Source organism: Anser cygnoides, chromosome 3 (assembly GCF_040182565.1).
Source record: "Anser cygnoides isolate HZ-2024a breed goose chromosome 3, Taihu_goose_T2T_genome, whole genome shotgun sequence".
NCBI classification, from domain to species: Eukaryota; Metazoa; Chordata; class Aves; order Anseriformes; family Anatidae; genus Anser; species Anser cygnoides.
The window spans coordinates 51542368-51564509 of NC_089875.1; the positions used below are offsets into that span (position 1 = coordinate 51542368).

Genomic DNA, 22142 nt, shown 5'->3' on the forward strand with positions numbered 1-22142 from the left:
AAGGAAAGCCTTTGAGTGAGCAGAATGGAAAGGATTACTGAGAATTTATGACATAGCTAGTGTGTATGTGTTAACTGACTTCAAACAGGAAAATATGAAATCTCCTCTTGTTTTCAAGGCAGAATAAAACTACATAATTTTAGAGGCACTGATCCTTGCAGAATAGCTTTAAGTCTGCCCAGTAATGTAGCTGGAGAGTCTGCACAATTAAACAGTCAACCTGAATTTTTGCTCTTGGTAGAAAGCAGAGGAGGGAGGACCAAAACGGGGTCTCAGCAAGCCAAGTTACCAAGCTTCAGTCCTTGCTACTCCGAACCTATTCCCTTTCAAAATGTGTTCTACAATATTATGGCCTTTCTCTTTACAGATGACCAGAACTTTTCCTATAGAAGATTCTCTGATGAAAGAGGCCATATTGTTGAAATGGAAACATTTAACAGGAGTATGTCTTTTGTAGACAAAATCATATCTTTTGGAGAAATACTGGAAAAGAGCTTCCATTTTAAGCTGATGATTGATTTCATTTCAAGTAAAAATAATGACACTCTGTGCTACGTAGTATAAAATGTTTAAACTGAAATAAGAACAAAACACTTTTGATGCTATCAAAATAGAATATTTCAATCAACCTCCAAGTGATTTTCAAATTGCGTTTCATAGGAGACTGGAAATTGTTCACTTTTCCTCTGTTTCATGAACGAATAATATTCCACATCAGGTAGTTTTCCACAGAAAACGAGTACTGCTTACAGCCCCTGCTCTGTTATCACCCTGATCCTTCTATTGTCTGATGGCAGCTCATAGCTCTGCAAAAAATGCAGTCCTGTGCGGTGCCCCAAGGATGGTTACTGCATGGTGAATGAACATGTGTACAGAGATATGGGGAGACAGTGAGACGGGGGGCACGGGCTGTTTGTGAGGGCAGAAGTGCTGGATCTGTGGGCAGTGACAGGGTCAGGGTGGCACATGGTGACACTTCATGCAGACCAGAGTACCAACACCAAAAGGACAATATCGCTCACTCTGCTGGTCCTCTGGGGAACCTCGGGCATGCCAGGCTGCCTGTGAGGGAGGTGCCAGCAAGAAGAGGCAGACTGGGGCCCCTGTGGTCCCACGGTCCCACTGCCCTCTTTGGGCTCCGGAGATCCCTTCCCAAAGCCTCTGGACATCCCAAGCGTCCTCACAGGAGCCCCAGACCCCCTCAGCTCCCCTCCACATTCCCACCCCACACAGCTCGGTGCCCCCGGGCCTGGTGCTGGCGGACCTGCCCCGGGCTGGGCCCTGCAGGAGCCTCGTGCTGGGTCTTCCACAACGAGTGTGCCTCACGGATCGACACACGAGGAAGGCAAATAACTAGCTGCGTGACAGGAGAAAAAGCACAAATATTGACACAGGGAGAAGACACCCCTGAGGCAGCCTTCGCTGCAAACCCTTCGCTGAATGAGGAATAGTTAAATGTTTGTCCTTGCCTCTTTCTTTCAAAAGTAGGACAAATATCTATAGAGTTCCCAGCGGGGAGGTAATCTAACTTTAACTTTCGTACAGTCAAGTAAAACACCCGAGACCCGCGTGAGGGATGCAAGCAGGTCGTCTGAATTATGATTACTCAATCTGGTATTATTTTAATCTGACATGCCTCTCACGTGCTTCATTTAGCTTCATCTTGACCTGAAAACTGTAATCTCAATACCTTTATCCTTACAGGTGATTTATCCCGTTGCAGTATCTTGTTATATACATGTATGTGCATATATATGTGTATGTAAATATACGTGTATTTATTTGAATAGTGAAACCGTGCCTGCGAGGCAGCTCGGCACATTTCACCATCTCAGGTCCCCCGAGCGTGGTCGGGGTCGCCCTTCGAGGCCCCGTCCCTCGCCTCTGCTCTTGCTAAGCGTGACCAGCGGGTAATGAATAAAGAGCCTGGGGGGAGGAGAGACAGAACCCCCCCTGCAGCGGCTGCGTGCTCCGGGTGACGCTCCCTTGCTCGCTTACGAGGCGAACAGGGGAAGAAATTAAGGAGGGGGAGAAAATGCCTGATCCTTCCGTGTGAGATAATGGATGAGCCCGGGATGACCTGTTTTTTTCCTTGCGGTGGAGCGGCGCTGAAGACAGAGGGCACCAGCGCCCAGCCCACAGCCATCGCCCCGCCGCCAGCGCGCCAGCTCGGGGCGCCCGGGGAGCCGCCGGTGCCTGCTCGGGGCGCCCGGGGAGCGGCCGCCCCACCGGGACAGGTACGGCCCGGCACGGCCCCACCGGCACCGGGCTGCGGCCGGGGGGCGGCGGCCGGGGGGCTGCGGGCGCGGGAAGCCTCCCTCCAGCGGGGCTGCCCGCCCGGCTGGACGAGCACCGGGACGGACAGGCTGCGTGCACCGGGGGGTGTGTGGCGGGGCGCCGGGGGGTCGGTGTATCGCGGTGTCGGTGTGTCGGTGTATCGCTATGTCCGTGTGTCAGTGCGGCGGGGTGTCGGTATGTCCGTGTGTCGGTGGGTCGGGGTGTCGGGGCGTCCGTGTGTCGGGGTTTCGGTGCATGCGGGGGGGACCGCGGCAGCAGGGGGGCAGAAGTTTGGGGGAAGCACCCAGGGGTGCTCGCCGCCGGGCGGCGGGGCAGGGGCGGGGGCACCGGGAGCCGGGCGCTGTCCCGGGTGCTGACGGCGCCGCCGAGCAACAGGGACCCGGCCCGGCCGCGCACCGCGCTCCCGGCTCCCGGTGCCGGTGCCCGTGCCCGCCGCTCTCGAGGTCTCCGCTCGCCGCCGCCGCTCTCGCCGCCTCTCCCGGCCCGGAGCCTGGCTGCGAGGCAGGCGTGCCGGTAAAGCGCAGCGGGACTTTGCCCGCCGTTGCCGTAGTAACTAGCATGGATTTCCCCCCCCTCCCCATGGCATGTGTGTGTGTGTGTCCCCGGCTGCATTACGGGTTCGCCCCTTCCGCACGGAAAAGTTCAGGTAAACTGCAAAGGGGCTCCCTTCCGCTCCTTCCCTCCGCTGACCTTTAAATGACATTTCCCGGCGGCGGCGGGGCAGATTCCTCGGCTCTCTTTCCACCCCCTCGTCTCCCCTGGGAGAGGACCCCCCTGAGCCGGGGAAGGATGCCTTCGGGGAGCCCCAAGGCGAGGAGGGCAGCGCCGCCTCCCGCCGCCGGGGCTGCGGCCGCCGGGGCCGAGCGAGGCCGGGTGCCCGGGGAAACTTCCCAACTTGGGGGGAGCGGGGCAGAACCGGCGGGGGGGGGGGACACGACTCGAAACGGGAGCTTTGGCTGCAAGGAGGACGCGGATCCCCCAGCCCCACGCGTGCCGGTGTGCCCGGTGGCGTGCCGAGGGAAATAGGCTCACGCTTTATTTCCATTTCCCTCCGGAAAGTTGCTCCCGGGAGCCTCGGATGAAGCGGATTGAGCCGGGCGTTTGCGAGAGTGGCGGAGCGGGGCTGTGCCGCCGGGCTGGGGTTTGAGAGCGCCCCCCGCTAGCGTGTTTTGTCCCCCGTTTCTGTGCCACCAGGTTGGAAGTCCCTAGGCTGACGGCTGCCTGGCGCTGCGAGAGGGACCTCGCTGTGATGCTGCTCGGAGCGAGCCGGGAGCCGGCGGGGGCGAGCGGATGCCATTTCCTACACGCCCTTAAGCCATGTGCAGGCAAGGGGAGCCCTTGAAATTCGTCGCCTGGGTCTGGACGACGTCGTGCAACAAAATGATCGGCGTGCTGCTGGTCTTCGTCCCCGCGCTGCTGCTGGAGGCGGAGGTGCTGCCCCGGGGCGCGGGGCGCAGGGCGCTGCTCTCCGCCGCCTCCTCGCAGCGCTCGGTGGCCCGCATGGACGGCGATGTCATCATCGGAGCCCTCTTCTCCGTCCACCACCAGCCCCCGGCCGAGAAAGTGCCCGAGAGGAAGTGCGGGGAAATCCGCGAGCAGTACGGCATCCAGCGGGTGGAAGCCATGTTCCACACTTTGGATAAGATCAACGCCGACCCGGTCCTGCTGCCCAACATCACCCTGGGCAGCGAGATCCGGGACTCGTGCTGGCATTCCTCGGTGGCCCTGGAGCAGAGCATCGAGTTCATACGGGACTCCCTCATCTCCATCAGGGACGACAGGGAGGGCGGCAGCCGCTGCCTATCGGACTCGCAGCCCCAGCCCCAGAGCAGGCTGAAAAAGCCCATCGCGGGGGTCATCGGCCCGGGCTCCAGCTCGGTGGCCATCCAGGTGCAGAACCTGCTGCAGCTCTTCGACATCCCGCAGATCGCCTACTCGGCCACCAGCATCGACCTGAGCGACAAAACGCTCTACAAGTACTTCCTGCGGGTGGTCCCCTCCGACACGCTGCAAGCCCGGGCCATGCTCGACATCGTCAAGCGCTACAACTGGACCTACGTCTCCGCCGTCCACACGGAAGGTAGGTGCGGGGCGGCTCCCGCAGCCCCCCCCTGGGCGACACGCGAGAGAAGGTCCCGCGTGGAAAAGGGCCGGGGTCGCGCAGCCCCACGCCCGCGGGAGGGTCCCCGGGGACCGGCGGCCCCGGGGCTGGGGGCGGCTCCGGCAGCCCCCGAGCGAGGGTCCCACCAGCCCCCGGCGGCGCTGCCCCGGTCCTGCCGCCGGCACCCGACAGGCCGCGGCCGCTCCGGGCGGCGAGAGGGGCTCCGAGGTTGAGGATGCTCGGAAAGGAGCCGGGGGATTGCAGCCAGGCGAGCTGCACCGACGTAAATGGTGGGATTCGTCTTTAGGGAGAAAGCGAGCTCACCTAACGTCTTTCTGTGGCATTTCTGCAGTCCAGCTATCGCCCTAAAAGGGGATTTTTTTAAGTACGAAACTGCAAAGCTGGGGGTATTGCTGTTGTAGTTGTGCACCTATTCGCTTTATCTGAGTGTATCTCTTTCCTGGGTTTGATTAACGATTCTCTCTCCTCCTTTGTGATCTGACTCCACACCTTCTATCCTCACAGAGATGGCAAAGTAAGAAGTGCTAAGAACAAACACTGTTATGAATAAATAAAAGTCTCCACTAAGAGTTGCGTATACAACATGCAAAGGTGAAATGAATTAAACTGGACCCTTAAGAGATGAAAGTGCAGCAGTTCTCAAAAACCATATGCAAGAGCAGGAAGCAATGACCTGACATTTGCAGTTCATTTTCTGCCCTGTCACAGATGAGAAAAGGAGCTGCTATAAAGAGTTGCATATATGAGCTGTTAAGTTTCCCTATTGCTGACAGATAGGATTAGATCTTGTGGCAGGCCAGGGTGAAAAATAAACATCAAAGGGGTAAATTCTTTGTGGATGTAAATTGCCACATCTCCCTTCAGTGCACTTCCTGGGAGCTTTGCTAATTCACATTGGCTGAGGATCTGCCTTAAGGGATCTGCTCTCTCTTTCTCTCTCTGTAGATGTAACTCGTGTTAACACTAGTGGGATTTATCTCTTTTGGAAAAGACAATAGATTATGAAAGTTATTTTTATTTTTATTTTTTTTAAAGATCATAAGTAGCAATTCTATTCACTGCTTGTGAGAAATTTTAATTCAATATCTGTTTTTACAAATAAGCTCCCAAGTGATGAAAAATGCTTGCTGCAAGATATTTTTGTAGGATTTAGAGTGATACTTTTGAAGATAGTGGATCGGTTGTACCCCACAAGGTAACAGTCTTCTCTTAGGAAGTGTCATCAGGATTTTGCAGATTATGCAGCTCAAGTTTCTCTCTCTCTCTCTTTTTGGTCTCGTAATAAAAAGCTGTATCTGCCATACCTTTTTGGTCTCGTAATAAAAAGCTGTATCTGCCATACCTTTATTGTTAGAGTCAAGATACTTATTCCACTGGCAATATGTTTAATAAACTTCAACTTCTTTGTTCCTTTCAGGAAGATGTCATTAACCCCCATTGCAATTGCTGTTGGATGGATTTCAAAGATTTTTTTTTTTTCCCGTGTGAAGTGAAATTAGTACACATGAAAATCAATGTGAATTATTCCATTTATGTTGCCTGAAATCCCATGCATTCACTGTGAGATTGCTGCTTGGTGGTGTGTTAAAGGTGGGCTCATGCTTCACAGACAACTCAGAGCCACTCTGAATAGCAGTCTGTGTGAATCGGAGCTGCTCCAGCCATGCTATGTTTGGAAATACAGGAATAAAGTGTAGTTGGAAACATTCCTCCTCCACACTTACTCACAGGCCTCCATGCTGTCTTTATGGTGGGCTGCAAAATGTGTTGGGAGGAATTCCAGGGTACCATGGGTTTGGAGCATCCAACCAGTCTCTCCACCCAGTCCCTCGTTCTGATAGGGTAGACAATCCTCAGCTCTTGTAGCCACCCAGCCACAAGGGGATGCAATGAGACCACAAACTTGCCTACCTGTGTCAGGTAGCCGTGCTCCTCGGTCAACCCTGACCCAGGGCAGGGTCACAGAAATAACCCAGAGGTGATGAGCTCTTTCTCAGGCAGTCTGAACCATTCAACTCCTCCAGTCCCCTTCCTCTGCTCCTACACTCTGTCTGGAGTTATCCAAATGCCCAGAACAACACTAGTCTATAGAAATATGCTTCTAATGAAAGTCAGAAATCAATAGCATACTATTTGGTGCGCACATTTCTTAACATGGAGCCTACACTTGCCATGAGAATCAGGACAATAAAGTCACCCAATCTGTAGCATGATGTCTTTAAAGTAGTCCTCGGTATCCTTCTTTGCATTTGATGTGAAGGTTCATTCTTCTTGTGTTAATGCCATTATTGGTGACGACATTTAACAATATACACAATCTCTACATACTGTTACATGACATTGCATGGAGGTATGCTGTACCATTTCTTTTTCTTTTCACCGTTGTTTATTAAGATACATAAACATTGCACTTGGCTAGAAACTTCTCAGTTAGTGAATACAATCTGTTTTCAAAGGCCCACATAACTCCTTTTAGATTTAAGCTTGGCACATAGAGCTCCACATTGGAGAAAAAAACAAAGTCAAGTTACTATGCTTGGTTATTGTGTATCTCAGCTGAGCAGAGTTACACATCATGAGAGCACATTTACTTCAGAGTAGGCAGCAGTCATGAAATGATGTGAGAAATCTGTGCGTCTGCCTGTGGAAGGCTGTGTGACTACAGAGTAGCTGCAAGGCATTTCCAAGACTACTATTTTTTTTAAGGACTCTTCAAAGGTCCTTCAGTATTGGAGCTCTTGGCATGGGTACATCTTCTCAGCTCTTGGGCTTGGAAGGCATCCTTATCTAGAAATGCAGATAAGTGTATGTCTAACGCCAAGCCAAGGCGTCCTGTGGAAATCAAAGGGATTAAAAGCACCTGCATGGAGTTAGGCACAATCCTAGGGGTGCTCCTGAATTCAGGTTGTATTCACACATAGCGGGTGTGATAAGGGCAGAAGGAGTCTTGCTTGCTAAGGGTTACTTGTCACATGAGATACCTTCAGAGACAGGTATTATTTTCACCTCACCAGGCAGCCACCAGTTCTACATGTGGTAGAACTGGGAAGAATGATGGGGGCTACCTTCTTCCTTGGCTGGAGAACAGCCCCTCGGCTGTCCTGGGACAAGGCCAGAAATGTCGAGCGGAGATGGCGAGCATGACCTCTGCTCTGTGTGACTCTGAAGGCACAGAAGGTAGCAGGGCTGTCTCCAGAAAGCAGAGAACAGCTATGAGATTACAGTGCATTACACCACCATCCAAAACCACAAGACGCCTACACACTGGCTGGTAACCAGCACACAGTCTCCAGCAATTCCCTCACCTTTATTCCCTCACCTTTAAAGCAGACAAGATGAGGGCGTAAGAAGCCCTTTTATCATCTCATTTTCCAAGGAGATCACTTCTGAAAAATCAAATAGAAATACTTCATGCCCGTGCCTTGCTTTTCATTTCAATCATGGCATACGTTTTGGCCTTATAAAATGTATGTAAGATTTTTTTTTTTTATTTTGTGAATGCAAAATACAAACGTGCAGAATAGATCTCTTTGACAATGTCAAAGAATATTTATGGACTATTCTTGCACTTTAGTGTACAAATACCCCTTTATAAATAAAATTTTAATTCCAGCAGATTAACGTACGGACTTTGTAGAAGTATGTTTAGAAATTAACCATTTAAGTTAATTGTACCAAATTCTGCTTATTTATAGATGAATTTCACTGATAACACTGACATGTTTCTGGTCATGATCAAATTTGCCAGATATATATTACAAGGCTGTTCCTTTTGCTTGAGTAAAAGGCTTGAAATGAACTATGATGAAACAGATGGCACAACTGTAAAGGCTTTCAGCTCAAAGTAGACAGTAGGGTATTTAGTCATCTTCATAATGATTTTTGATAATCTGACTGCCGCACACTGCATTGTAGTAACATATAGGGAACTCATATGCATGGTCATATATGCTGGAACGAGAATGGCAGGACGTAAGCCTTGCACTTAATTGCAGTTTTCATAGGAAATAATTTCTTTTGGTAGGACTCACTAAAGTAGCTTTAGATGTGCTAGAAAATAATACTCCCATTTAAAGATAAGTGGGGCAATATCCACCAGATGGTTCAAAGGAATAATTTTCATATAATAGGACTGTGTTTAATTTCTCACAAGCTGTTCTTGCAGTTATTCCTAACAATGGTATATTATTAATTCCATAGCATTACTGGCTGATTGATACTTTCTGATAAAATTCTGGTCAGGCAATAGTGAACAGCAACTCCAATTCATATGCTTGAAATTTCAGAGTTTACAAATGTTTCTATCAACAGCTATAACAATTCTCTTAAACCTCATAATGTGTTGTGACCTGTGTCTGAGATGTGCGGTCACAAATGAATACCCCAATCTATTTCTTTCTCTGTTTACCTTGCTTCACCTACCTTCACCAGAAGCTTCAGGATAGGGAAAAAAGGAGAGGGAAATGTCCCGAGGGGGATAGAAATTGATTTAAAAGCAAGTGGAGACTAGAGTATTCCCTGTATAGGACAAATTTATTGTATTTATTAGAAGGTGCTGGGAGAATCATTTACATTGATTGATGGTGACAAAATTATTGCAGGTGACAAGTGCCATAGAGAATCAAGAGAAATTTGTTCTGGAAAACTTATTGCTTTGCAGTACTCCTAAATTCACAAATAATTGAACTTTTCAACTGCACAACTGGCAGCTGCATGAGTTAAATCATCTCAGAAGAATCATCTAACTTCTATGCCCACCTTCTAGCAATATTATTAGAGTTCATATTTATCGGTAGATCCCATATGTTCATTTGTGCTTTACTTCTATTTTTTTTTCATTATCTCCTTGTTTTCATATTTGTATGTCCCACATTTCTTGGAAACTTCTGCAGGGTACTTGTCTCAGTGAATATTGTTTTAAGAAAATGAACTGTGTTTTCTCAAAAGGCCACATGAAAATACCTCTATAGTATTCCTTTGAACTGTAGTTTGTAATATGAAGGTGCTTGTTTTTAGGTTTCTCAGACAGAAAAAAAAACAACTGTGTGATGTGTAATATGACTAGGAGTAGTGTCACCCATCGAGAAAGATTTTTCAGGGGTCTGATGAACCAGTGAGTTGGTAACTGCTGGAGACCAGAAGCATTGCACCTGCCACACAAAATCCAGAAAAGTAATGGTCAAAGTCATTATAACTAGTGCTCACTGGACCACATGAAACAAACCAGCGATTTCAGTATATTTTCTGTGTGGCAGGTGTTCACAGCATAAGCCACCATCACCCATGACACTAATTAACACCTGTGCTGACAGTCTGATCAGGAAGGCCTGAGACTGATCGGACATGAACTGCAACAGTTTTTCACCGAAGGAAACCATCCCTCCATCTCTTTGCTAAGGAATAACGCCAAAGGTGGGTGGGAGGATATGCACAACAAATGAAAGCCATCCAGTGTATCACCAGATTGGTTTTGCTGGGTAACTTGTCAGACTGGATCTTTTCCCAAACCTAATATTACATTATTATTACTATTAATGTATAACTTAAAGAGGTTCTTTAAAAATAAACTGTCTTTGGCTGAGTACTCCGTTTACATGTAGGGAAATATTAAAATTGCTGTACTGCTCCTTCAGCAGTGGGTGAATATTAAAAGGAGCAGGGCATGCATGGAGCACACCTTCACAGCTCCTGTGTGTAGGAACTTCCCAAATACCAGATTACCAGCCACCAACAGACCTTTCCTTTGTGAACTTGTCTAATCCTTTTTTGCATCTATTTATATGTCAGTCTCCCTAGTGTCATGACAGAGAACTCTATAACTTAATCCTATATTCTACGAACAAGTGTTTCCTGTTATTCAGTTAAACCTGTTGCTTAATGCCTGCATTACATTCATACATTTGTACAAAATGTATCATTATTTGTTAATCCTGATCATTATCCTGTTCTTCTAATTTCAATAGGAAGTGTGAGCCAACAGAGCTGTATGCAGTGTAGGCAGGGGTGCACCATGGTTAAACTCACTCATGAAGTAACATGTTCTGTATTGCTCTCAGACCTTTCCTGAGAAACTTCTAGCTGTCCATTACCTTTTTAGCTACCACAAGGCACTGAATGGATGCCATCAGAAAATGCTTTGAAATTACCACAAAGACTTTCTCTTAAATGGTAAAGCCTATTTCAGAGGCCATCATACACAGGAGCTTACACATGTGCGTTACTCTTCATATGTTAGCACACTATATATTTCTTACAGTTTTGTTCCTTTCTCTTGGCCAATTATTAATCCACAGCAGCACCTTCTGTCTTATCCCATATTACCTCTGCTTCTGTGAGAGCTATAGTAAGGAACCTTATCAAAAGCTTTCTTAAATTCCAAGTACTTCATAGTTTCTGTATCATTCAATGGTTATCTGCTCCAGCAAAGGATGCTAGTAATCTTCTGAGGTATGTATTTTGTCTGTAAAAGCTGTTTTGGTTCTTCCTAAATATGGCATATTTATTTATGTATGCATTAAAACAGTTTTTGTTATGGTTCTTACCAGTTAGCTTTGGGCAGAAATCTCACAAGTCTGTTGTTCATCCACTTACCCCCCATGCCTCTAAATGCTCTATAAATTCCATTAAAAAAATAAAGCTGATATGTGAAAATATAAAATTACTTTTTCTACTTTACCATTGCCATCTGTTTTGGTATCAAGGCCAGTTTAATTGGTGGCAATGTATCACAGCAGAATTCTGCTTTGAAAATTAGCTGGTATTGGCAAATTGTCAAATCCATCTTATGGATTTGTAATAAAATATTGACACTCTGAGACAACTGTTCAGACTTGTCTACAAAAGGAATGACCTTTCTATGAGAACCATCCTATCCCCCTTCACAGACGGGGCAGATCCAGAGAATTAAACTTCTCTGCTATGGTTTTATCTTCCCTGAGTGCTCTTTTTATATATCTGGTTATCACTGAATATCAGGCAAGTTTCCCATTTCTGGAATATTTGCAGAATGGTGGATTATTACATTCTACATCTTTATGTCTGAAAACTGTTTCATATTGTTTTATTGTGGTTTTATATTTTATTTGACAAGGTATGCTCTGTTCTCTTTTCCTCATTAGGACACAAATTCCACTTTTTAAAGTTTTTTTTAATTATTATTATTTATTTATTTTTAATAGCTTTAGGAAACTTACTTTTCTGTTCTATCATGCTGGTTTTTTTTTTGATCTTCTTGGAACTTTTTTTTTTTTTTTGAATGGTGGCTTATAAAAATGCTCTCAGACTCTTACATATATCTAAGTAGTTTCCACATAATTTCTTAGTATTTTATTTTTTTAGCTGCTCCTTTTAACTTTCTTGAAATTAGATTTCTCCTTTTTTATAATTAATTTTGTTTTCAATCAAATATTACTGTAAGTAATTTTTATTTCACTCACAGTTCTTTCTTTCCAAATACTAACAGAGCCACAATTACAGACTTTTCTTTTTGATACTTAGTTCTTAATAAGGCCTTGTATACTGCTCAAGAGTAAGCAAGACTTGCTTACTCTTTTGTGAATTCAGTGAGCAGATGAGTCAACACACACGAAAAGTAAATCAATACACAGCATGTAAGATTTGCCTTCATTTTCCATTAGTTAACCTACAGCTTTGCAGTACTGCATACAGATCCAGGGTGTGTTAATAGTGTTTTGTGACATGTTAATAGTGTTTTGTGACTTTTTTTTTAACGAAAAGTACTGTTTATCACAAGCTGTCCTTTCCTCTTGCTACCTGCCACTATCTGGATTGTTTGTGTCTATCAAGAACCAGTGTGACAGATATTTCATTTTACTGAAAAGTCATGTTGTTTGTTATACGATGCAGTGCTCCTAGTTTTGAACAATTTCCATTTGTATTTTCTGTTGAATGTTTTTGAACAAGTAAATTAAAGAATATCTGCATTATATTAACAGACAACAATGATTTATAAATCCCTTTGAAATCTGATTGAAATATTGTAAGGAAAGGCAATTAACAGTTCTGCTAGACAAAGCAGAATATATTGTGTCCTGTGCTGGTGCAGAGAGTAAGCGCAGCTGTAGGGGTCTCGATCCAGTGCGCATTGAAGTTGGCTGATGGTCCTCTATTTGAGTTCAGTGGATCCTGAATGGGGCTTAACATGGCTATCATATATTATCTTTTCATGTTATGGAAGTGTCATTCCTCAGAGAGCACTAAAAATCCCCAGGGCTTGTGAATCCTGCAGTTAGAAGCATCTCGTAGTTAAAGGAAAGTAGTGTAAAACTGTGTGAAGACAAACAGTTTACTGAATTTGCATAGATATTAAAAGACATTCATATACATATTTTTTTTTTCCTTCCAACTAGAAGAAGGTTGAATCTAGTTCACTTCTTAATACAAATTCTCCAGTGAATTTAACTCTTCTTTCTCTCTGCACATTGTTTGTGGAACAAACTTTCATTTTCTTAAATGCAGTCACAATTTGCAGTTGTTTGACTATCATCTTTCATCCTTATTCCTCAAACATTTTTTTCAAACAAAACTCATCCTGGAAGCAACAATAAGAACATGGCATGAAAACTGCTGAAGTGACAGTCATTGGAAATCTGAATAGATATTCATAAATACTTTCTTAAAACATCTGGCTAGGCTCAACTGAACATTGAATGTTTTGTCCAATGTAGAGTAGAATATGAAAGATAATTATCATTAATTATCAGGAATTGAGGAAACATTTCATACTTATTTATACCCATCTTACCCATATGGTGCTTGGTGGAGAGGCTTGAGTGCAAGGAAATTTGGCATGTAGGCCATAGTAGCGATTTTGTTAAGTGCTGGATATTGAAAGATGGTAATTCTCCTAGTGAGAATGTATTTCTCTGACTGCAGGCTCCACATGTATAAATCTCAGTCTCTTGCCTGAGCAGCAAAAAAATGAAATATTGACAGCTTTGTAAAGGAATGCTATATTATCAGCATTGCTAAAACTGGGAGGATGATGTGAGAGACTGGAAAGTTGAAATCCACTACTACTGAACTGGGTAGAATGGGTTACAGCCCTGGGACAACAATGTTTTTTCAGAGAATGCCTTTATTTGCCAGGCCACAGTTCCCTGGGAGCATGAACTCATATTCAGGATCAGATTAGAAGGTCCATCTCTATGTGAAGTGACGTGCTGTGCTGGGACAATCAAATCACTATGCTGGAACAAAAGTGTTCAAGATTTTGAGAAGGGGGAAGGAGCCAGGCAGGAGCCTTGGCAGCCTGGGTATCACTCAGCCACAGCGTACCTGTTAGTAGCTCCTTCAGTCAGCTCCTTCATTAGTCATTTCTTCTTTCCTTCCTCCTTAAGGCACTAGGATCATGGTCCTCAGGTGTCACTGAATTACCTTGTAAATATAGGATTAGTCTTCCTCTTTCATGTGGGTACCTGGCTGTGTCAAACCAGTCTTCCTTCACTGCCAGATTTGGCCAGGAGTCCAACATCCAGCTGCTCAGCCTGTGTGTGTTAAGTGACAGCACCAGTGTCCCCATCAAATGGGGTTATTTTAACTGCATTGCACAGAGATCAGCAAAGTGTCTAATGCTTTGCTGTCTTCATCAATGATATAAAAAGCATAATTGCTGATAAGATATACAGGTTTGTGGAAAGATAAGTACTGGGGAAAAAAGAAAAGATTCATGTCTCTTGGGAAGCTAGGCACAGTCTAAGAAAATGCATGCTAATACAGTCAAATGCCAACCGTATATGCAGGATTAAGGCACACGTGCCACTTGCACAGGATAAGAATCGTGACTCTGAAAGTAGTCTTAAATGCAGTGTAAGGTTACAGAGAAGCTGCATCAAAAATACGACAAAACAACCTCAAAATTCAAAAAGCTAATATCATTCTTGAGAGAGAGGGAATTTGACCTCAGTCTAAGAATTATTTTTATTAGCCTTGCTATTCTCTGTTCAGTTCTGTTATCAACATTTTAGGAAGAAAGAAAGTTAAATATTGAAGAGATAAGGGTAAAATTCTCTAAATGATTTGAGGGCTGAAAGACTGCCTTATAGAAGGAACCTAAAACCATTTATTCTATCTGGTTTGCCTATATATATATATATATATATATATATATATATATACAGCCTATTTTACCCCTCAAAAATGTTAAATTTTCTCCAAACAAACAAAACCACTAGGAACTAAAGGGCTCTGTATCCTAATGGTTAAATGCATAGCAGGTGCCAAATGCTGGTAGGTGAACAACTTCAATTAGAAAGAAGACAAACACTTGTACTTTTGAAGATGATTAACCACTGTGACAAATGACTGAGGAAAATGATACATTTCCAGTCTTTCAATGTTGTCTAACCAAAATGTGCTGCAGATGTTCCAGACCAGTTTTACTCAAATGTAAATCACTGGACACAGCACAGTTCACACAGAGTGAACGTGCGGGCTGGCGCTATACAGGTGGTAAGGTATGATAAGCTGATGGTTCTTTCTAACACTAAATCCTATGCATTTATTGATACTTCTGATTATGTAAGCAGAGAGGAGAAACATTTAATTTAAAGAGTACCTTAACATTCATGTGTTCACTAATTGTCTCAGCTGCCTTGGAAAATTAAAAGAATCCTGTGCTGTTGATATTGATCCTATGGGAAAATAAATTTAGGACTAAACAACCCCTTTAGTCAAAGTTAGTCCAGTGATGTAATTTCCACGCTTTATTTCGAGTCGATATTTGTTCATTTACAAGCAATTGGTGCTTTGTTATGCATTTTATCCTTAGTTTACAGAGCCTTTTAGTTCCTACTATTTTTGTTTGCTTGGTGGAAATTTCAGTTTTCATGCAGATTTTATACTGCCCTGTTCTCTTACTTATGACAGAATATTGTCCCTTGTGAGAGAAAAAACCAGCGAGTTTTCTAAAAGGATGCAGTGATGTTTTTCTCATGGTGTCATTAATTTGAACACTACATTGAATCTAAAATGATATAATTCATCTGACAGCACATGCCAAGTAAAACAACAAAACAAAACACTAAGGAAGAAAACAAGAAATTGGTAGCTAGTACAATTAACATTTTTACCCCACAGTTTTTCTAGAAAGGAATGCCGTAGTGAATTTTGTGAATATGTCCTGTAATTTTAATAGGCAAAACATAGGCATTGATGTCTTCTGTTGTTTCAGAATATAACTAGCATGTTATAGATGCTATCCCTTCATGCAGGGAGCATCTTAATGTGCTCTTACAAGGCAATTTCAAATATAGTTATGCTTGAAATCTTAATGAGTTTGTCATACTTACTTCTGTCTATTCTACTGAGTCCAAATATATGTAAAAAAATGTATTCTACTTTTGTCGTAGCTGTGGTGTTGCCCATTAAGTATGAAGCAGAAATGTGCTGGTGCGACAAATATCCTTAGACGCATCACTGCTTTTTATAGTTCATATCCTGAGGACATATGAATAATAAAACGCTCTTTAAAATTCTGGCTATACATCTGTATTTACATTCAGACCTATGATTCTGCCTTAATGAAGTCAATGGGAGATTAACTATTGACTGAAATTTAGCTATGCATCTGACTCTGTGGAGAGAAACTTTAAGGTGCAAAACACTCTTGCTTGATCCAAAAAGGCACGTGAACACTGACTCAACTTCAAGTGCTTGAATTATGGAAGACAAAAATTAACCATATACTTACAGAACATAGTTTCTGAGGATTGGTTACATCACAGAAGTGTCTAGCACATTACAAGTTTAGGCACTGGGTGCTTTATCTCACAGTAAAGATAGGCTTTCTATAGATAAAATTAATATTTATAATCCTTTTTAAGTTCTGTGTAGTAGGTTAGGCTAGAGGGAAACCGAATGGCCTCAGAATTCTGTGTTTCAGAGAATCATGAAAATGGAGCAGTAGGCTGACAGAAAGCTGAAGCCCACTGGAGAAAAAGGGCAAGATTTTGGATGTGCTGCTTTGAAGAGACAGGTAGAAATTTATTTGCTACTTTCTTGCTTAATTTAAAGTGGAATGCTGAAATAGCTGATAAGCTTGGTCATCTTTTTAATTTTGTAAATAGAAGATCAAGATCAGTAAGGAGCTAACTGAATGCTGAAACTTCATTGCATCTGCCCACGTGAGAATTGGGACCCATTTTTAAGTATGTTATTTGTTTTGCTTTTTTGTCCATTTGTTAGTTCAGGTGACATCAGGGTTAAATTTCATGTAGATTTTTTTTTTCCATCTCTCATTTTTAATGATATTTTTAGAGTGCTGATTTGTATGTGCTTAAATTCACAAGCTCATATAACACTTTTATCATAATACATGCCAGAAGAATAGCATCAGACGTAGAAAAAGAAAGGAATTATTTCTGTGTCTGTATCATGTGAAGACTTCCCTTGCAGAAGGCTGCTGGCCCTTTGGTATTGCCTTATGCTAATACAAACTTTCGCAACTTGCAAGGAAGCTTTCTTAAATTGTCTAGGTATTAAGTTAAAGAATGCACAATATTTAGTGAACCATATATATATATATTATATATTACGAATTGCAACTGACTCGTAGAACAAGGACTATGTACGCTTCTTTGCTCAGTAGGCAGGTTTCATTGCACATCCAGAAGAACACAGAAGGTGGTTGATGGGGGGCTGGCATGAAAGCATACGGGGCTGCCTTGTGTGGGGGAGAAATTTGTTGAAGAGGTTCTTGTAGAATCATTTGATTGCACTGGATCAACACCTTCGAAAGGAGGAAATTTTCTATAGGCATCTTCAAGCTGGCTCCACCTCTAACTGTCTCATCATCCATCCTCTAAAAATCACAGCATGCACCTTTCTGTACCAGCTTCTCTTATTCTTTCCCACAGCTTCCTCTCCCAGTTCTCTGGGACAGACAAAGAAACAAAAACCAAACCAAAACAACAACAACAACAACAAAAAAACACAAAGAAACGTGTTACATTAATTTGAACAGCCAGATGTAAGCATCCCTGAACCATACAGAACTGATGTGCTATCCTCAGTCTATTGTATATTTTCTTCTAACTAGAAAAGTGTATTTTCTTCTAACTAGGAAAAAAAATCAGTCTGACATGCAAGCTTAGTTTTCAGGCAGGCAAAGGCGAAGAATTTGAAAATGGTTTAGTTTTCGTTACAGTTAGATCATAATTAGCCTCTTATTCTTGTAAGATATTTTAAACTAAAAGTAGAATTTGCTTTCAACCTGATTCCATTGTTGTAAATGGATTTGCCACTGATTTCTTTAGGAAGTGGTTTGGGGTATAATTATTACACAATTCCAATGCAAATGTACGTCCCTATGTATATGAGGGAAAACACTAAGAAAAGAGGAGAGCTGAGGGAAAGCCTATATATCTGACTAATAGAAACAATATTTCATCAGTCTGCCTTCTTTTTATGTAGAAGTATTCCAGGGTTGCATTATAAAAAGTGTAAATCTTTACAAAGAATTTCTTCATGGTAATGCACATTTGAATTTCAGTCTCAGGGAAACTTGGTTTTATGCTGCTACTAATTATCTTTGTGGTGACAAAGGCCATTGTTGCTTAGAATAAAGGGAAAGGGTGTTTGATATGTTGTAATCAAGAGCACCAATAGACAAAGGCATACATTTTAATCAACAAGAGGGTGGGGATGATGCACACCTGCAAACACAGATGTTTTACCCTTAATTTCTAGAGCATATAAGTTATGCATCAAGTTCTGCTTCACTGCTAATTAAGGAATAGATCTGGTAGAAAAGAGGGATCCAAGTATAACTCAGTTATATGAGAGAAACAAAAAAAAATGTGGACATTTTGCCCTAATCCTAATTCACCTTGAAAGGGTGATTGGCTCTGCTGTAGAGCTGGGTGATTCATTCATGTATTAATTGTGCAAAAAAGTGCTTTGGGCTAGTGAAAATAAATTATTGCAGTATTAAAAATGTTTTATTCTGGGGTACTTTTTCAAAAAAAAGCTAGGGAGGGAAACATTATCTCTCGGATCAGACTAACTGGAGGAGATTCTGGGTCATTTCCTCTGAGAAGACTGGAATATCATTTTGTGAAGCTTTACTGTCAAATATTACACTGCTGTGTTCTGCAAGATGTTTTAATGTGTTCATTGGTCCATGTGCTGGGTTGACCCTTGACAGCAACCAGTCACCCACACAGCTGCTCACTCACTCCTCTTCATCCCGTGCCAACAGGACAGGAGGAGAAAATAAGAAGGAAAAAAGTGAGAAAACTCTTGGGTCGAAATGAAGACAACTTAATAGATGCAAGAAAGTGAACAAACAAACAAAAATAAACAAGCAAAACAAAGGAAATTTCTCACCACCTTGGGCAGGCAGACTTATACCTTGCCAGTCTCCAAACAATAACCATCTTCTACCCTCTTCAATGACCCCAACCCTCTTCTACCTCAGTTTTTATTGCTGAGCATGATAGCATGTAATATAATATGGAATATCCATTTCAGTGATTTCAGTGATTATGTCACTTTCCTGAGAGAAAGTCAAAAGTGAACCTGTATTGTCCACTTCTTTGATGAGTGGTCTAAACTCTGAACTGCTTGAATTAAACTTTTATGTCTGCAGAGCCCTCATTGAGTTTGTAATGTTGGCATACTGAAGCTTTCAAAACTAACACGTTAGATTTAATAGCATTAGCCTTACAGACTATAGCTAGTCAAGTACTGAGAAGTGTAATATTTAATCTGGATTTACCACATAGAGCACTCTCTTGAACAGTTCCCAGCTCGGATGTAGTAGTCTGGATATTCATGTTAACAACTGTGCTGACAAGTTATAGGGACATGTTACAGCTAAAGACATGTTACATTTGCATTGAGAACTTCAAGTGTTTTGAAGTAGGATACATATTTTAGGAATGTAGAGTAAAGGCAGAGGTCCAGCTTGTGTGCCATTGGAGCAGGTTCTGAAGGTACAGTCCAATTCAAACTCATGCAATTATTCCCACATCTTCTTTATGGACTCCCCACATGATATAATGGTGTGTGTACTTAACCCATTTTAAAATCCAGCCTGGTAGGCTCCTTAATACCAATGCGTCTCTTGGAATATTGTCCTAGAATTTCATTCTACCTACAGTTAAAAGCTGCTTCATGCTTTTTGTTCTTGTTTTGATCTGAGGAGATTGAATCCTTGAATAGCTTACCTTAAGTAACGTCTTCCTCTCTTGCATTGTCTTGATGGCTACTCATTAAATCTTCACCAATTTTTCAATATCTTTTAGTACTGGATATTATTGCAGAAGCAGTCATACTGCTGCCAAATAGAATGAAGGTAGTATGATCTCTCTGTTACTACAGTATTGTATTTGTTTACATACATGAAAAAAAAAACCAAACAATTCTCTCTATATATTTAGTCAGAGCGTTATGTTTAGTGCTCATATATTATAATCCCCAAGCCAGTAATTTTGTCCCATGATGGGATAAAATATCTTTTGTGTACAGAATTTTAAGTTCCTGGGAGTTTATATGTATGTGTATTTTTCTGCATAATTTTTTTGTTCATGCCCAGTTTAATGAATGACCTAGATCATGCTGTATTAGTAACTTGTCTCCCAATCTTTGTAATTTGTGAGTGTTATTGATAATGTTTTTATACTTTTTTTTTTTTCCAAGTCACTGATTAATGTTAACTAGTAAAATCTAAGAACAGAGTCTTGTGGGACACAATACAAAGACAACCATTCTATGAGTGTTCCTTCACTGCTAGTATATGTTGGAACCTAACATCCAGACTTTAATCTATTTTATGCATGCAACGTTGATTCCTATCATTGCAGGTCCATAGCAAATATGTAATGTAAAATAAAGTTAGATGTCCTGCATTATTACTTTTAATAGCCAAACTTACAAATCCATGGATTAAAGATATTTTAGATAACTGAATTTGAAAACTCTGGTTTCCACATATACATAATTGGCACCTCTTACATTATCATGCCCCGTTTCTTATTTATTTTTATTTTTTATCACTTAAGTTTCATGTCAGCTCCTGAGTTATTTTGTCCAGAATGGATGTCAGGCTGACAGATCTATAATTACTCAGGTTAACTCACTTTTCCTTTTAAAGTATTGCACAACACTGCCTTTGTTGCAGTCCTCTAGCACTTTATGACTTCCAACAGTTATTGAATATAATTTCTAGTAGTTCAGAGAACTCATCAGCGACTTCTTTCAGAAGTTATCTGAACACATGCATGTTAAAATGCTTGCTTTTTGGAGCTTCCACTTCATTTCCTTCTGAGCTGGGAAAGCAAATTATCTATTCATCATCATCATCAACACCATCATCATCTTCTGGTATGTATATACTGTCTGTGTCTTTCAGAAAATACAGAACATAAAAACTTGCCGAATGCTTCTTCCTGTTCTGCAGAGTCCCTTCCAGAAGTGACACAATGTCATAATCCTTTATCAGCATTCTCCCTTCCCTTCCCTTCCCTTCCCTTCCCTTCCCTTCCCTTCCCTTCCCTTCCCTTCCCTTCCCTTCCCTTCCCTTCCCTTCCCTTCCCTTCCCTTCCCTTCCCTTCCCTTCCCTTCCCTTCCCTTCCCTTCCCTTCCCTTCCCTTCCCTTCCCTTCCCTTCCCTTCCCTTCCCTTCCCTTCCCTTCCCTTCCCTTCCCTTCCCTTCCCTTCCCTTCCCTTCCCTTCCCTTCCCTTCCCTTCCCTTCCTTCCCTTTTGCCAGAAGATGGCAAATGCCTGATGGTGTCAATCAGAAAGGTTGCCCAGCCAACATTTGAGCCACTTCAATCAGTGAGTGAAAAACCCAATGGGTTTTGCATTGAAGAAAAATATCTTTTGTTTCTCAATGATAATAAGTACAGTAAACATCACAAGGGAAAGTGTTTATTCCCCATGTAGTATTATAATGGATCTCAACCCCCTGAAAAAAAAATAAAGGCAAATGGTCCTTTGTGATTAAATTAAAATTCTTCACAGCACCCCATTAAGAAAAGACAAAATAGTTCATCTTTTTTCTGATGTATATACCCACATGAACATACTGAAATGCTTCAGATGTTTTTATTTACATATTGTTTTTTGTTCATTAATATCTGTTAACATGGCTATCCACTCAAAATAAAGACATTATTTAATAGGGGAGAAAAAAAGCAACTAATCCACTTAAAATTAAGCAATCAAGATGGAAAATAGCTTGCAGAGATCTCATGAAATGTTAAGAAAACCAGAATTCTTTCTGCTTCTGACTTTCTTTAGATTTGCTAGATGAGAGAACAGGCATCATGTCAGAAGAGCAGCAGTGCTTCTGAATGAGCATTTATCAAGTGCTAACAAGAGGATGAAGGAAAATTGAAAATGCATTACAATCTTATTCTTCATTAAAAGTGAAGTACTAAATTTTCCACTAATTCGTTTTGACAGATGATATTCTGACAGAGTTGACACCTATAACAAAATGTGACTAAAGTGGATGCAATTCAGGAAGCAACGCTTTAATTTTTTTCCTAGCTCTATGATGTCATTGACATATATAATTCACATTTGGGTTTCTTTTCTTAAATCAATTTATTTTTTATCTTTTGTTATAGGATAGATATCTACCTACAAAAGCAGTGAAAACAGTAGCTTCTTAGATTACACACAAAATTAAGTAATTAATTTGATTAACATTGCCAGGGAAAACAGAAATGTCTAACCTCTTTTCCTAGGCAATGTG

The 22142-nt window shown here is 42.2% G+C and overlaps 1 protein-coding gene across 4 annotated transcripts in view; it reads left to right on the plus strand.

The window, feature by feature from the left end:
- Positions 1-1586: 1586 nt before the first annotated feature.
- The window catches only part of GRM1 (glutamate metabotropic receptor 1), a 185728-nt gene continuing 165172 nt past the window's right edge, over positions 1587-22142 (plus strand). For 2 of the 4 annotated variants that reach the window (XM_048067862.2, XM_048067863.2), the window contains exons 1-2: positions 1587-2237; positions 3493-4378. In XM_048067862.2, the coding sequence (XP_047923819.1) occupies positions 3616-4378 (763 nt within the window). In that variant the 5' untranslated portion in view covers positions 1587-2237; positions 3493-3615. The remainder of the gene's footprint in view (positions 2238-3492; positions 4379-22142) is intronic. The other 2 variants (XM_048067865.2, XM_048067861.2) reach the window with 2 other exon arrangements.